The sequence below is a fragment of the Haliaeetus albicilla genome, chromosome 19 (genome assembly GCF_947461875.1).
Source record: "Haliaeetus albicilla chromosome 19, bHalAlb1.1, whole genome shotgun sequence".
NCBI classification, from domain to species: Eukaryota; Metazoa; Chordata; class Aves; order Accipitriformes; family Accipitridae; genus Haliaeetus; species Haliaeetus albicilla.
The window spans coordinates 10,964,632-10,981,535 of record NC_091501.1 but is presented as its reverse complement, the minus strand read 5'-3'; the positions used below and the strand labels follow the sequence as shown (position 1 = coordinate 10,981,535).

Sequence of the window (16,904 nt, the reverse complement as noted above, 5' to 3'; positions counted from 1 at the left end):
GTGGGAGTGGGAAGCAGGGAGATGGGCAGCCAGCACTCATCCAGCGGGAAAATGAAAAATAAATTCTTTAAAACATTAGCTTTCCAGTCTAGAGTAGGGGTTGCCTTGGGAGAGAAAGGGAAGAGAAGTCTCATGCTGAAGGATAGAAGGAACTACTTTTAAGGCAGGATCCTAAAAGGATTCAGAAAGCTAATTTTACATATCCCTACACATGCTTGCTTTCCCAGCCTAAACAGAGATACTCAGAAGAAGAGAGCAAGAAATATTATTCATTATTGTCACAGTCCTGACACTGCATGAACTGATTTTATTCTCTATCCATCAAGATGTTTTCTTATGGTTAAGACTTAAAAAAAAAGTGTGCTGAAGAGATGGACTAGGAAGTTTGGACAGGTCCTGGAGTTACCCTACATGAGAAAACATTTATGAGCAGAAGAGAATTATGCTTATATGGCTGGAGCAGGGACCTGTCATTGTCAGTGTCACTGGGTTTTAGCTCAAGCTCTGCTATGATTTATGTTATCTAAATTATGCGTAAGCCTGACTCGGTATTTGGTTTGCATTCCTAGACGCAAGAGATAGATGGAACTAGAAATCCCTTAAATTCCTATATAAGCTTCTTGGATCAGTTCATACAAAATAAGTGGGCTTATGTGTTTGTCTCCTTCCTTTCTGAGACAAGAGAAATGAGAAATAGGCAATAAGTAGACCAGCAGACAGCAAGATAACAGTGATGTTTATTTAATAGTCACTTCCAGCTAACACCCATCCTGGAGCAAGGGGGAAACTGGGAAAGAGCTCTGACTCAGGAGGACATAACCTAACTTTTGTTACTCACTACTATTTGAGTACTTCTGAAAGACCTGTTCAGAACCCTGGTGCATCCTGGAGACCTGCTTGGTCCGCAGTGGTCTGTGCCATGCCAGAAGTCATCTCTCCTAGGAGCTCTTAACCTTTTTCTTCCTCGGTATGCTGTGAGCCTTGATGGATGTTTACAAAATGTGTGGGTAAAAGGCAATATGGATGTGTGTTATGCTTTTTTCTTCTTTAATTCTTCTCTTTTTATCCTACACTTGGATGTAGCAGGGAATATTTCAGTGAAGGGAAACGCCGTGGCTGCAGGCAGTAGCTACCTCCCACTACATGGAATAACTTTCGCTGCTGCAGACTTCAAGGAGATCTGAGGCTGTTAATTCAGCAGTTTCTAAAGTTTAATTATGGTCTTTACTTGACTGATTTAGGTTTAACCTTTCTGAACACTGTTTCTCAAAAAAAGCCCCAATGTGCTTGAGCAACAAAACACGGAGACAATAGACCATGTGTTTATGAAAAATAATAGGAAACTTGGAGTCACGGTGGAGGTCAGATGACTGGAACCACCCAAACACTGCAGTGAACTGCCAAAAATGCGGGGTTGCTGTTATGGGGAGACTTCTAGGAAGGGCATGTAATTAATCAGAACAGTTGGAAAATGTTGTATTAATGAGATTGGTTTTTGTCTTGAGTTTGAGGCCAGCTGACAGCATCTAGTATATCCAGATTTCTAGAACCAGCTTGTTATAGTTCATAGCAGATTACGAGCAGCAGGTTTGCCTAAATCTGCTTTAGTAATATCCATCTTCATGGAGCTTATGTTTCTTAACTGCTCGTAGCTGCTTTTACAAAGCAGATGTCTAGATACCAAGAACACGTCTTAAAGCCTGAAGAAAACCAAACTTTTTCCAAAAAGAAAATTGGCTTATTGGCGTACTAAGGCAAGGCAGTTTGTTCCTCTAGCGGCACTGTGCAGCAGGTGTAGCTGCAGATGATACTTTTTTAAAATTTTCAAAAGAAAAAAAAAGGTGTCTTCTAGACAAAGAGGAAAGCAGGAGGGAAGAGGAGGGATGGATACAGGATCTATCTGCTTACAAGAATGAGTCTTAAAACTCTCATAGCACAGATATTACAGTAATTCCTATTTCAAATGAATTTAATTTAATCTCCAGAATGCTGATTTCATTCTAATGTCTCTGTCAAAAACACTGCCTGAAGCATCAATAGACATCTCATGGCTTGGAGCAGAAATAGGTGTGCAAGCTGGCTTTAAGCCAACCAACATTGCAGAAATATCTCTCTTCCTCAAGGCTTGAATAAAGACAGTCATGCTTATTAAGGTCCTGTAGAGGAAAGATAATACTGAAACTGTCACTGAAACTATGGCTGACTTAGTCATTTTGCCTCCAGTGCCTGAATTATTCAAAAGGAGAGAGCAATATATAAATACGTGTGTGTTTGTGTGTGAAGAATAACTATGAATTTTTGAGTATACTTCATTTCTGTTTCCCAAGGAGAAGATTAAAGTTTCAGGGAAATTAGTTTCATCCCTCAGTTTGCAATAATTCAAAAGTTTATTGTGTCACACATTTTGAGGAGGAAAACTAAAATTATTTTCTGTGCTTGTTTCCTGTGAGTGATACCAATTAAGTTAAATCCTCATCCATTACACTATTGTAATTACACAGCAAAGCTATTTAGATTTATTCAGATCATGTGGGGAGGAGGTTTGACAAAAGGCGCATCATTTAATGTGAAAAATTCTTGGATGTTGCCACAAATGTCCGATGGTCAGACAGTACTGCTACCTGTGAATCATTTCACTACTGGTATACATTTATCACTCTTGGTTCTTACTGATTAGATGGTCTATTTTTAACAAACTGAAGCTATTTTATTTTGAAAAGTGACTCAGACCATGCTGAAATGCCTTGCTCTTCCTGTTAACTTTAGGAATTGAATTCAGTCTTAAATGCTAACAAAATCACGAGAAAGGTGTTTTTGTTTCAAAATCTGTATCAGAGTTCTAAAGAAAATGAAAAAGATACAGTTTTTCATGCAGATAAAAGAGGCTGAGGGTTAAAAAAGAGTAGGTGACCACAGCAGTGGATACCTGAGCACACCTCCAAGAGATTCAATAGTAAATGTGAAATAACTTCCAGGCATGGGTTTTCCTGAATAGTACCTCTTTAATCAGTTAACAATGGCAAACAACTGAGGGCTTCTCACTTCACAAAATCTGAGTTGTCAGGTGTTCAAAGTACTTGCAGTCTTCTTTTCATCATTTTTGGTAATATTTTGCAGAAGTGGATATTACTGTCTATGGAAAATAGTATTATCTAATTAGTAGACATTCTTATCCATGGTGAGTTACTAGCAGAACCAGCACCCAAAATTGTTATTTGTGGTCTAACCTGGAGATAATCCCAAACTTCCCCTCTAATTACTTGTTATCTGCATTGAGAACGTATTATATTGTCATAGACTACTCTGATATTATAGATAGAGGTTCTCCTGCTGAATGGGAAGTGTTATCATTCAAATCCAAGTCCAAATTTATTCAAAGTGGGAACAGAAGAATTCAGGCTGTCTGCTTCCAGGATCAGATTTGGCAAAAGCTTGGATCTGAATCTAGCCCTGTAACTGCAGCCCAGGAATATGATCACTGGTAGGGTTGGTTCTTGGACTGGTTCCCCAGATTTCTGCCCTGTTTGTTTTCCCAGGTGTGATGAGTACGTCACGCAGCTGGATGAGATGCAGAGGCAGCTAGCAGCTGCAGAGGATGAGAAGAAGACCCTAAACTCTCTGTTGCGCATGGCTATCCAGCAAAAACTTGCCCTTACCCAGCGGCTGGAGGATTTAGAGTTCGACCACGAGCAGTCCCGACGCAGCAAAGGCAAGCTTGGAAAGAGCAAGATCGGCAGCCCTAAAGTAAGTGAGGAGGCATCAGCCACCGTGCCAAGCATAGACACTTTCCTCCTGCATAGTCAGGGCCCACAGCAACCAAACTTACTGGTCAGCAGTGGCACTCAGAGGAAAAGGTATGCATGCAGTGATCTTTACAGTACAGTGCAGTGGCCAGACTTTCATTAAAGTCGTTCACTGAATTGTAAACGGGGTTTTTTTTTCGGTTTTGGGGGTTTTTTTTGTACTTTGACTGGGGAGAAGGAGGTGGAGAGGGTATGAATATGAAATTCAAAGCCTGGCAACACGTGGTTCTGATCCACCTACTCACTATGTTGTTTCCTTCTCCTTAATGCAGTGTTTTGAACTATATTCTGTCAGTGTCTCAGTGCATCTTGTATGTCTTTAATATTAGCGTGAATGTATTTTCTTTAACAAGTTTTCCTTAAGTTTTCCTTAAGGTTTTCCATAATGAGCATCTGAAATAAAAAAAGGATTGTGGTCTATGAGCATTTCAGCGCTTAACACAAAAGAAACTGCATCTCTTTGTTAAGCTCTGGTGCTCACTTGTTCTTCATCAGTGCGAAAAGAATATGGATGCGTTCACTCAAATCAATTTTTCTACATGGGAGCAAGCAACCTTTTGAAGGGGGATGGCTGCCATTCATAACCTAATGCAAATATTTCGCTGTTCAAGCAGTGAGTTCTCATCTTGTCTTGTGACTGCCCTGCCAAAGCTCTATAGGCGTGGGGATCGCCACGGTTCTGAAGATGAAGAGGACTCTCTGTTAGAGAAGTCCTAGATAATCATTCCCTTTTCTTGTATGCTCTAGTCACAATGCAAAACCAAGAGAACATTCAGGGAGCCTTGTACATGTCGACTCCAGGGTGCTGAGATATAACTCAACCTCATCTCCTCCTCCCCTGATATGACCCAGGATTTCCAATGCAGGCAAGGTGCCCTGCTGTGGAAATGACGTGGGGTAGCAACGCTAGTTGGTTTTTACCTGTTAAGCAAATTAACCTGATGTTGTCATTCATGAGGCTTTGAAAGGTAATTAAAGTAAAACTCTTTTGTTTCCATATGTATTTTTCTTGGATCTCCTGCAAGACTATTCTCACCTTCCCTTTGTGATCAGAGCCATCCCAGGACTTCAGGGACCTACCTCCAGAAATTATTAAGAGCCCCCCCTCATCCCGCCTCCACAGAATCATATCTTCTGAGGGGCCCCCCTTCCATGAGTGAATTCATCCATGGGCACCGTCTCAGCAAGGAAAAAAGGTTAACCGTGGCCACACCAGGTAAACATTTTTTCCTTGGGTGCATGTGGTGCTGAGTGGTTAGCAGAGCAGGGGACCCTCCCAGCACTGCAGATGCAATCTAATTTGGGCATTTTCTTGAGACCTGAAAAGCAAAATGTCTCCTCCTGTGTCACCTGTGGCAGGAGATGACATTCTGCCGGCGGTGGCCCAAACTGGTTCCAGATGCAGTGGGGAAAGTCCTGCTGTGGTATAGGTGGGTGCAGTCCTGCTGGGATCCACAGAGGCTGCACCCCTGTGCCTGGGTGCTGCTCAGTCTGGTGGTTGTGCTGGTAGTCCCCATGGAAGACGCAAACCCACCGGGACAGAGGAGTCAGATGTGTGAGGACCAGCAAGGGAGTGATTGGCAGCATGCAGGAGCCTACGCAGCATCCATCTTCTGTTGGCCCTGGAGCGTTCAGTCAGGTTTTTCTAAAGGGTAACGTTAAACTAACAGAAGGTTTAGTTTATATAAATTGAGTCATGAAGTTTATCTTTGCAGGAAGCTTTTGCTCTTCATTTCCTGCCAAAATGTAGTATCTGCTTCGAACAAGGTGTAGAAAAGAAACGCAGACTGGAATGCCATTTTAAAGGTTGTGACATCTTTCTGCTCCTGACAGACAAGCTAGTAATTACTTTTTTTCTGCGTCTGAGCAGAACCTTTAGCCTTTAAATGTGCACACTCTTGTCTGGTGGTAAATTTTTTCATTCTTTGTTCTGAAATTTGTTATACACACAAAGCATAAGTAGAAAATATAAAAGCTAAAACCCATAAAGTGGTTTCTGCTCAAGCAAATGTTCATTTTGGAGAGCTGAGCAATATCCTGTAGTACATTCTATCTCTCACTCAGTGCCAGCAATATCACAGCTGCCTTTGAGTAGTGCCATGCAAGTAACACCCACTCAGAGGACAAGAATGAAACTGCAGAGAGTCTAAACAAGACATTTTCCTAAGGAGTGTTGCAATAAATAAATGAGCTGGCTCCTGGGGACAAAAAGGTGGGGAGGGTGAAAGACACGAAGACTTTAAAATATACAATATAAATGGTACTGATCTTTCAGCAATTCCTTTGTATTTTGTCGGCAATGGAAGACCACGTGCTCGTTTTCTACCCCATAAACAGGATTCTATTTCCTAAACACTGGCAGTGTCTCTTGTGTTCTTTCCTCTTCATTTTACAACAGAATAAGGATGATTTTCTTTCTGATGGACATCTCTTTAAGGAACTGGATTTTGCATTTTCTGTATAGCCAAAATCCCCAGTTTGGAAATCCAAGGATCTAGGGCCCAAAATGGCAATCTTCTAACATACAATTTACAAGACTCTTCTAATTGTGACTGTACTTCCCATATACAATTTACAATAGTGCCAGGCCAAGGAGAACCAGATTTTAATCCAAGGACTGCATGATCTGTATGTGAAGAGCTCTTGACTGTATATTGTAAATGCAGTTTAGTGGAAGAAGTAATGATTTTAAAAAGGAATTGTGCTCAACAGATAGGTAAACACAATTTCCTGTATTGCAAAATTGTTAGTAAAATGGTCAAATATGAGGTCTTTGAATTTGGGACTCTGAATCCTGAATGTCTTTGTGCATTAATTTTTTTTTTCACCATTTTCGTGGACCAGCATCTGATATCTCACGGAGTATCACAGATGCACGGACCACAGATTGAGAAACACTGACACAGTCTCTGACTTTTTCCAGCAACAGAGGCCAAAGGATGAAGCAACCTGAAAAGTAGAATTGTCCAGAAAATAATGTTTGCCTGGCATTTTAGGTACATCTCTACATATTCAGAGACAGCATTATTGTTTTACCTTACAATTGTCCCTATGAATCTACAACAGTCCCAGTTTTCTGAATGCATTTGTCAGAATTTTATGCCATCACATGGCCTTAGTCTCAGCCTGTGAGACTGACAGGTTCAAACCAGAGATTCTTCTGAGCACTCAGATTCCAGTATTAGCAGGGCCCATGTTAGAATCAGGTTGAGGATTAGGTAGGGAATTTTTCAGCATTGTTCTTGCCAATTTCTGGAAGATTTCTTACTGCTGTTAACAGATCAAAGGAATGATGCACAACGTGGGATTTTTCTTGCTATCTTTCTAATTATCCGTTTCCTGAAAGTAAGGAACAGTGAAGGATGTTATTCTGCTGCTTTTATAGGGAATGTTTAAAAGCCTCATATCAGAAAGAGCTTCTTTTCCCAGATGATTTGTGCAGTCAAGCAAGCCAGCAAGAAACGTAGCAACCCACACCTGCTTCTTCATCAGAGAGGATGCAAAAGAACAGCATCCAAACTCGAACACTATGGAGCAGAGTATAGCTTGGCTTGAGGCTGTGTCCTCGGAAGTGGAGGAGCAATGAAGCCTAAATTAAATGCAATGAGGTTTGGGTTTTTTTCTTTTAAATTTGTGAACTATTTCCTTTAGATGAATATTTCACACACATGATGTGCAGGCTTCCCTATCCTTTCATTAGCTCCCAGTGTTGTGGGGACTGGGAGGCTGTAGTTGGGAATGCATTTGATGGAGAGGAAGAGCCAAAATAACTAAAGTTGGTAGAGGGAGAAACCAGGCAGGCTCCCCTGCCCCATGCTCCCCAGGCAGTAGGCAAGGTGTGCTTGTCTTTTCTCTTGCACCTTCTTCTGGACTTGGTGCTTGAGAGAAGAGGCTACCTTCACCATGCGCTGGCCCCAGCTTGACTGCTGCTGGCTACCTGGTAGAGGAAACCTGGGATTACTTTTCGCAGCCTTCATCAGAGGAAGACCCTGGCATGAAGACTGACTAGTGAAGACCAGCTGAGTTAAAGACCTCTCAATAAAGAGATTGTTATTTCCTAATTGGTGTCCGTTTGGCTGCCTTCAACTTTAAATCAGCATGCATGTCCCTCTGACATGAAGCTGTGGCAGCATGACTTTATCTGAGCTTTCTAATTGAAGTAATAGTTCCTAACTGTGGCGGCTAAAAATACCACTTGGTCCATTTCCAAACTATCATGTTCCATTTCCCCTAGGTAGTAGTATGCATTAAGCTTTGCTGTGTGTTTCACTTCTTCTGTTATTTTCTATTGTTTTTACACTTTAAAGTCTTTATTCTTCTGATAGACAGAATCAGCCGGTATGTGCCCAACACAATTCCAGCCCGCTTTTGCATGTGGCTCTTTTCATAACTACATGAAGAAGTCAGGGCATATAGAAAGCCTAAGGCTGGATTTTACGGTGTGTAACACTATATTAGAAATTACCTTTCCTTTGTGGTTGCATTCAAACTCCTTGAATATAAAGTCACTAGGTGCCTCTTAATATCCCACAGTCCCAAATATGAAATACGCTTCTCTTGACTTGTTCAAGGAAAGAACAAGACAGAAGAAGTTTGCTGTAGGTGCCCTGATACCACTCTTTTCTCTAGCGGTTATTTTAGCATGAAAATTCTAAAAGTTCTCTAATTTTAGCTTAAAATTAAATCAATCAAGATCCTTGTGTGGATGATGCATCTAAAGAAAAAGGTTTCCCAACAGGCTTATGAGATGGAGAGTAACTAATGGCTGCAGCTATCTCCCTTAAACAGGGGCAGTTAAAGGATCAACTATGATCTGCCTGAGAGTCTCTCCTTCGTTGAAGTGCCCCCTGAAACAAACTGTGGTAGGTGCTTCTTTTCCATATTGTTTACAATTGTAGGTAACACAGGGCAGATTTCATTATTTAAAATCCCACCCAGGAGAAACTTTGAATATTAAAGTGTTTCATATTTCCTAGGAAATCGGATCATAAGAAGCAATCCTTTCCCTTCTGTACAGTCACATATTTTACTTTATTAGAATAGAAAAAGGAAAAGTAGCCTTAAAATGTGACAGATTTATCTCAAATTCAAAGCCTGGCTGAGGTCAGGTGCTTAGTTGACATAACTGAGGCTAGCCCCATGGGCTTCAACAGCACTATGCTAGTTTACTCCAGTCCCAAGCTTCTGTTTTGTAGGGTTTAGATTTTATTGTTCTTTATTGTTCTTCGTGTGCAAAACCACTGCAAAATTGGGTAATTTTGTGGAGTTGCTCATTTCTGAAAGCACATTAAACCTGGAAGTTTTCTTGCTTTTCAGGTGTCTTTCAAGGCTGATTTACAGAATGGCATTTGATTTTCACAAGAGACTAATGTGGAAGATAAAGATAGCACAAGGAGTGACATATAATAGTACAGTAACTGCTCAAGCACTAAGCTCACCACACCCATCGTACATAATTAAGAGTATATAGTATATACTTATATATAATATAAAAGTCATCCAAGATTCATTTTTCTGCTATAGATCTATGCTTACAGGCAAATCAACTATGAATAACAACATGATACAAATAACTAGCTTTTATTTGTTGGTTTGCATTCTTACCATAAAATTTAACTTCATATACAGAAATTCTATGCTGAAGGAAATCCCTATAGAGATTTTCTAGTAGTGTTTCTAAGACCTAATTTACAGTATCTGCAGGTAGAAACTATTTCTTAAAGCTAACAAGGAAAATAATAATGAAAAAACTCAGTCACCCAAATATGGAGGCCCTAAGAAGTCTTCCAATTAAGTCTTTAAGCTGGCACTCAAGGGGAATTGCTTTAGAGTTGTCTTTGTTAATTGCCCTTTATACTGAAAGTGGTTTCACCTGTGAAGAATAGGTTAGAAACCTCGGAATGTTTGATGTAGCACAAACACAATTTAACACTACAAGGAGCAGAGGGTCTGCTGTGTGGGGTGGTCCTTAGTATTACAGGGAGTTAAGGGCTTTTGACAGGCTATGCGAGCTGTTGAGGAACCTCTCCTGGCACAAGGGGATGAGTAATATGCTCTACTGCTATTTTAATTTTTTCTTTCTGGATTTTGAGTTTTTTCTAAGTGCAGTGTTTAGGATATGATTTTCAGAAATTTTCCGTAAAAGATTATTCTTGGTGTAATCAGAAGCTCACATTCTTTTTTACGTGTTTTTTCTTAAAAGAATGTTAAAGTAGAATTTATCGTGTGGGCCAACATTCTTGGCTTTGGCTCTTGCTTCTTGATGTTATTTAAGCAATGTGAAGATATGGGAAAGTGTCTTCAAATGAATATTATGTGTAGAAGCCCTTGGTAGGAAATGAAGCTGTCTTTACCCTCCCCTCTTGGATGAAGGGGTTGGGAAAATGACCAAAGGAGGCTCAGGCTGACGCTACTTTCCACAGCAGAGGCTGTCTGCAAAGGTGACCCTGTGCACATTACACCATTGGAAAGGTAGGGGAAATAAATTTTTGATAGCGGGTTTGTGTCTTCTTTTGTTGTGTAGTGGAAAGAGTTTAAGTTCAAGGTCTTTGGTTGTGCACGTTTTTTGTTTATTTAGGAATATTTTGCTAAAGATAGTTCCAGCCTTTTTTTTTGAGGTTAAGTACCAATGTCAGAAAGCTGCTCATGGATTTCTAAGCTTTGCTACTATAGATGTTTTTTCAGTACCTCAACTTTTGCTTTTTTATGAACTTCTCAATTTTGAAACAGCAGGACTGTTAGAAATCTGAACATAGGGGAAAGAACAGCTTCTTTTAAAAATGATTGTGGAAGAAGTCCTTTGAGGAATAATCTCAGCTCAGGCCTGAGTTTTGGTGGGAGGCTGCTTTGTAGATCTTTATGATTGTTCAGGTGACCCAGTAAACAGTTTTAAATATTTCTTATTTCTCCGTTGTGAAGGAATGTTATAGATTAAAGAAAAGGAAAATCAACATGACTAGGATCTAGATACCTCTTTCTATGCTGATTTTTTGTTAAAGAATTTTATTCTGAATTCTAGTTCATAAACAATGTGGATTTATCTGTACATTAAATGAAACAGTTTATTCTTGAAAAGCAGGGTAGGTGGTTAACTGAGCCACCACTACTAATTTATATACGTAGCCATACAATATTTAACTAGTCAGGCTAGTCTGCTCTGAATTGTTCAGTCAGGTAAGTTTGATTTGCTTCATCCAAGCAATGTAAAGCAGCTGGAGCATGAAAGTTCTTCAGAACCATTATTTTTAAAAAACCCCACAACTTTATTCTGATAGCTCAGATTTATAATGCAAGTGCAGATTGCCTTTTGACTCATTAGAGATCCATGGATGATTCTTCTGAGTCTTCGGCTATGAATATGTTATATTTTTATCTACCAAGAATGTATTTGTGTTGATGGTGATCCTGTACCTGCAAGATGTCTCTGAGCTTGTGTAATTAGTCAGCCTACTAGCTATTGCAAGACTCATGCATTATTGGTCTAATCTGTCTCTGCTTTCAGTGAAAATTGGATTTTACGTGTTTTTAGCAGGGTTTTTTAAAACTAGGTGTAGTTGTGTTTTGGTTTGGGTTGGGGTTTGTTTTTTTTTTTTTTTACCTGAACATGATGCTCTTCACAAAAAGGATAATTCAGTCATTATTAACTTATTATCTGTGTTCACTTTTTGTTCTGCATTGTTCTATTTTCTGTGGGTTTTGTAAACGTGCCATATTTGTGTATATATGTGTTCATTGTTTAATGAGCTACGGTATTAGTGCATATATACAGATATATGTATATATCTTCCTGCTCTCAGGGCCATGTCTTGCATCTGATATGCTCATTTAACAAAGCTTAATGAGCGTTGCATATTTATGCCATTTCAAGCATGGTACATTGTCCTTGTGGAGGCCGTTTTGAATTTGAAGAACAGTATCCTTGCCAAGGACATTAGTTGGCTGTAACTGATGAAGAAGTCAGCTGGCTAAATGTACTTTTACCTCTTGGTGCCACTGTGAATAGGACCTTTTTGCTCTATGCTTTTCCTCTCTTGCCTTTAGCTTTCCAGTTACCACTGATGAGACCAAACCCATACATTTCATGCTGATCAATATAATTTAGCTACTTTGATATAATTTAGCTATTATGGCATGAATTCACTGCAGTTCTACAAGCTTCATTTAAATTCTATTTGTATTTTTCACTACATAAAGAAAAGAGTTCTGAAATAAAACCCATTTTTAATAGAAGCCCTAATCTGTTTAAAACATTTAAAAAACAAACAAAAATTGCAGTGAAATCCATGCCTTACTGTTGTACATTTTAATTAAAAAGTTATTGACATTTTTCTCTCTGTATCTAAGTTTATGACATCATTGCTGGATGGAATGGTTAATACTAGCATCATTTGTTGAAGTTCTCCAGTAAAATCTTATTAGACTTCTGGTTGTTTCTAACTAAACAGGTATGCAGGTGACACATCATATCTTTGTGACGTGTTACCAGATACTTGTTGCTTTCTATGAAAATTTTGGGCTTTGGAATCCAGTCTTATCAATTAACTAAACCAGCTATTGAAATATCTTGACAATGTTGGTAATAAAAGCCATCCATCTCTATCTTCTTTTATGACAAGGTTTAATGTGGGTTCATGACTTATTGATTTTCACCATGAAATATACAGGAATATTCAATATTGTGCTTCTCATCTCATAAAATAGGCACAGCTGAAGTGAGTCTCTGTTTAAATTAGACATGCTGATATTTTAGCTCTCTAATAGAGCAGTTCCTTGGAATGTTGTGATGTATGGAATAAGCTCACCAGCAATTCTTTAATCAAGACTAGTATCCCTGATTGTAAGTATCTCCCTGTCTCCATTTTTTAGGGCTATGAAACCTTATAGCTGTACCTTTATGTTGTTTCTTCCAAAGCCTACTAAAGTTACTGTTCCCACTGACTTCGACTTTTGGATCAGGCCCCTCTTTACCCGTAAAATAGTGCAAGTATTTTTGGTTTGGATGTATTTGTGGCTATCTGAAATGGACCCTAGACACTTACATTTCCATGAAAGATGGGTAACCAACAAAACAGAAGTGTGATGATTTCTGTATTTTTAAGACTTTTCTTTTCTTCTTTTGAAATGTTTAAAATGTGTGTGTCTCTTAGTGAGTATCTCATCAATTATCAGACCTTTCTAAATGTGCTTTTTATGAACTGTATATAAAAGAAAGGAATATATATTTTCAGCTTCTACCATTTCCATTTCTGCTACTTTACTAACCCATTATTTAGCTTCTCAGTAGATTTAATGAGGAATTATTTAAAGCATTCACAGAAACCATTTGAGAAATAACTTGAACACATCACGATATAGAAAGTGTGAAAAAGCCTACAGACCTGACAAGAAACCTCTTAATATTCTTAGTCTGTAACTGGAGAAAAATGCATTTCACTGATTTTGTTAATGACTAGGTGTTTGTTTTTTTTTTTTAAAATCATTCTTAATATGAGCTACAGTAAAGGGCAAGTCTGGGATATAGCTTCATCACTACACTTTGGGCTAGCAGTCACATTACCACTGAAGAACATGGAGTGATGGAGGAACAGCTCTCTAGGTTGGGGGTAATTCAAGTCTGAAAGAAAGTAGAAATCAAGTCATGCAGAATAAGGAAATAAGGGGGAAAAAATACTCTGTATAGTGTAGCTGTTGTATAGATGAAAGAACTCACCAGAACATAGCAAAGAAACCTGACATGTTCTGGAAAACCACCGAATCAGTGACCTACTAAACCATGTCTGTCTGTGTTATGTGTCAGGTAGTGCATGAAGTTGTTAGTGATGCTTCATGAGTTGGTTTGTGGAAATTGCCAAGACAGATAGCATTTCTCTAAATGCGATAAGAAAATGGTAATTAAATCCCCTACCTGTTCCAATAAGCTCAATCACCGGCTCTTATTCCCGAGAAACATTTAACAGAAGGCTCTCTGTTACTCTGACCTTGTCCTGAAGGTAAAGAGCTGAGAGGAGGAGGAGCGGGAGGTGGCCTGTGTCAGGAGCTTGGGAGTGTAGGAACAGTGGGACATTCCCAGGCCACCGTTGCAAGAAAAAGAATGGACATGTTGCGAAATGGAGTGGTTTGGACCGTGGAGATGACAGGAGATGAGGACTTTAAATGCATCCTACTGCTGGCTTATTGCATCTTAGTGCAATATGTAGATATTGCTGATGCCTCCAGCTCTGTGTTCAAATGGGGGTTCAGTAGCATGCTCCTATCTCTTAACCTTTATTCTTCAAATAAGTTTTGAGAAGACTAAGAAATAAGTAGTGGAAAAATTAATTGTTGTTGAAACTTCTCCAACGAACAATAATCTAAGACACCAAGTTTCTCTGAATATTAAGCTTAAGATATGAGTTACCTGGATGTTTGCAAGACTTGACATAGGAATTTCATATTAAATCAGCTTTACCATGAAGTAAGCCAAAACTGATACTTGGCTGATAACTTTGTCTATCTCCAATCATCAATCCATTATTCAGTTTAATGGGAACAGAGGTGAAATTCAGACAGGGGAAAACCCAGAGAATGGGTACTGGAAAAAATGTCCATGCACCAGCTAACTTGCGCCTGGTGAAGTTTATTAGGCTGCCTGCGTGCTAGCTCTGCCAGAGCGGGGCTGGCTCTCACGGAGCTGTACGATAGCTCTGGACCATGGCTCAGTCCCCCTGCGCTGCTCGTTTTGCTCCCAGGCCAGGACAACCTGAGTCAGTCCTGCTCCGAGAGCGCTGGGATTAGTAAGGCCGGCCAGGCTCCGCGTGGAACCCATGTGGTTGCTCCACCGTAGTCCTCTCCTTCCAGGGACAGCCCACAGAAACACAGAGCTGCACCCAGTTTGCAGCTGGCAGACTGACCAGCTGGGGCTCTGCCTAGGGCAAAGGTAACTGTGTCATTTCCAGACCCAAGCTGACCCTGGAAGCAGGAGAAGGGAGAGACTCTTCTAATCTTTGACCTGTACCATTGTTCATGCTTTTTTCCAAAGGTAAGCCACGGCTGTCCTCTCACCAGCTGTTCTTCATAATAACCATTACCACTTAAAGTTCCTCTTGGCCTTAAGGAAGGTCAAAGTTTTCTTGGCATCCATTAGAAAAACAGAGATAAATTATAAGTGAAACCAGCTAGTCAAATAGTACTATAATGTCCCCATCAGCCCTGGATATAAACAGTTTTGGGACTCTCGTTATCCTGTCAGATTACAATGTGAAAGCATCTCTACAAATCTCAACTCAGCAAGGTGGGCAGGTGTTTTAGTACCCTCTGCCCCATTCTTCTTGACATCTCGCATTTGTCTTTTGGGTTTGGAAGTTTTCCTGGTTCCCCACCTTTGAGTAGAGAGGATTGATTTATTGTCTTTGTAGGACTTCCTGTGTGATGCAATGTTTCTGCCTCTGCACAAGACTACTGACTTGTTCTTTGCCCAATACTTTTGACTTATGCTATTAACCATTCATTCTTTCCCAATAGATTGACCTCTTGGGAAAGAAAACAATTCATTACCATATAAATGGAGACAGCTTCTTTTCAAGTAAATTGTCAATAATATCTTCGTAGACATGTTATCAAATTCCTCCAACTTTATGGAGCAAGTTCAGTTGATGTTGGGTAGCATGACACAAAGCGAGATCACTTGAAAAATTTTAGCTAGGAAAGAAGGACTTTCTGTTGGCCTGGAGTGGTCAACAGGGTGCTAAGGAGAGTTTGTTTTAACAGACTGAAAAAGCCTCAATCTCACAATTTGTCGTAAGAGTTTCTTGACAGCTTTTCTTTTATCAAGAACAGATTTCCCCCCATGTTTTTCATATCAGAAATACTAAATGCGTAACAGTACCTGTAAAAAAAAAAAAAGTTTGATTGGTTTGTTGTTTGACACTCAATTTTACCCTTTCAGATAAAAGGGAAAAAAGCTCTCCATTGATTAACTGAACTAGATGCAGTTAAAAGTAGGTTATATATCAGGTACTCATTCACAGCACCCCCCAATGCTTATCTTGGGATTCTTACTAGTATCTGTCTTTGACAGCACTGTGTAGAGATTAGTAATTTACTGAGTGTCAAAATGTGCTGAAATGTTTCATTGCAGTATGCTGGGCCCTGAGCAGGTGGGACTGAAAATGCTTGCACATAGGTTTTTCACTGAGGACATTGCTGATGTCAACAGAAGGCATGCCCATCTCTCAGACACTAATAACCCAGTTAAGCAGGCCCGTGTTGATTGGAGTCACCCAGTTCACAGACTGGGGGGCAGAGCACACCTTGTGACATGAGGGAAATGCTTTGTTTCTGTGGCTGAGCCAAAGGGAAGCACAGGAAAATACTTTTTTTTTTTTTTTTGTGAGATTTGCTCTCAGCAGATAATTTATAGCAGCACATTTAGTCCTCATATGAGCAGACATAGCTTCTCTGATCTTGGTATTTTTAATGCTCTTGCATCAGGAGCTGATTAGCCTGATTAGGACTAGGCATTAGATTCCAAAGGAAAACCAGCACTGGCTAATCTGTGAAAGAGGAAATCTCTGAGTCCTTTATACCACCATTGCCAGTGAATGGCTTAAATATTAAGAACTGGAAAATTGGAATAGGCGTAACGTATAGCATGAGTCAAGCCTCAAAGCTCCAACAGATGCAGTGGTGATACTGCCACAGGACTCTGTACAGACTCAAGTCCTGCTGAATTCAGTGGAAACTGGCATATGAATTTTTGCGTACAATAGCTCCTCTTTGCCTTTTGTGGTTGAAATGGTCACTGAACTTCATTTCTTGGTTATAGGTTCACAGAATCAAGAAAAGGACTCTGAAGAGATCAGCCAGCAACCACTCCTACCCCTGGCCCCCAGTAATTTATTTTCTCACAGCAAGTGGAGATGATGGAGAAATAAGATAGTTTGTATTTAATAACTTTATTAATCATTTTGTTGGTCGTGGTCTTGGAAGACACACCAAAAAGTCTAATCTGTGTCTGTTCCCCAAGTGTCTTCTACACAAATGACTAACTGTCCTTTCACTCTGTAGCTTGACTGACACTCCCTGAGATTTGAAAAATACTTGGAACAGGGTTCTTCCAATGTA

The 16,904-nt window shown here is 39.8% G+C and overlaps 1 protein-coding gene across 7 annotated transcripts in view; it reads left to right on the top strand.

Annotated features, from left to right (window-relative positions):
- The window catches only part of BICD1 (BICD cargo adaptor 1), a 182,695-nt gene that overhangs the window by 150,691 nt on the left and 15,100 nt on the right, over positions 1-16,904 (top strand). For 3 of the 7 annotated variants that reach the window (XM_069807596.1, XM_069807600.1, XM_069807597.1), the window contains exon 7: positions 3,537-3,744. In XM_069807596.1, the coding sequence (XP_069663697.1) occupies positions 3,537-3,744 (208 nt within the window). Of the gene's footprint in view, positions 1-3,536; positions 3,855-4,828; positions 5,020-16,904 lie in introns of those variants that run through there. The other 4 variants (XM_069807594.1, XM_069807593.1, XM_069807598.1 and 1 more) reach the window with 3 other exon arrangements.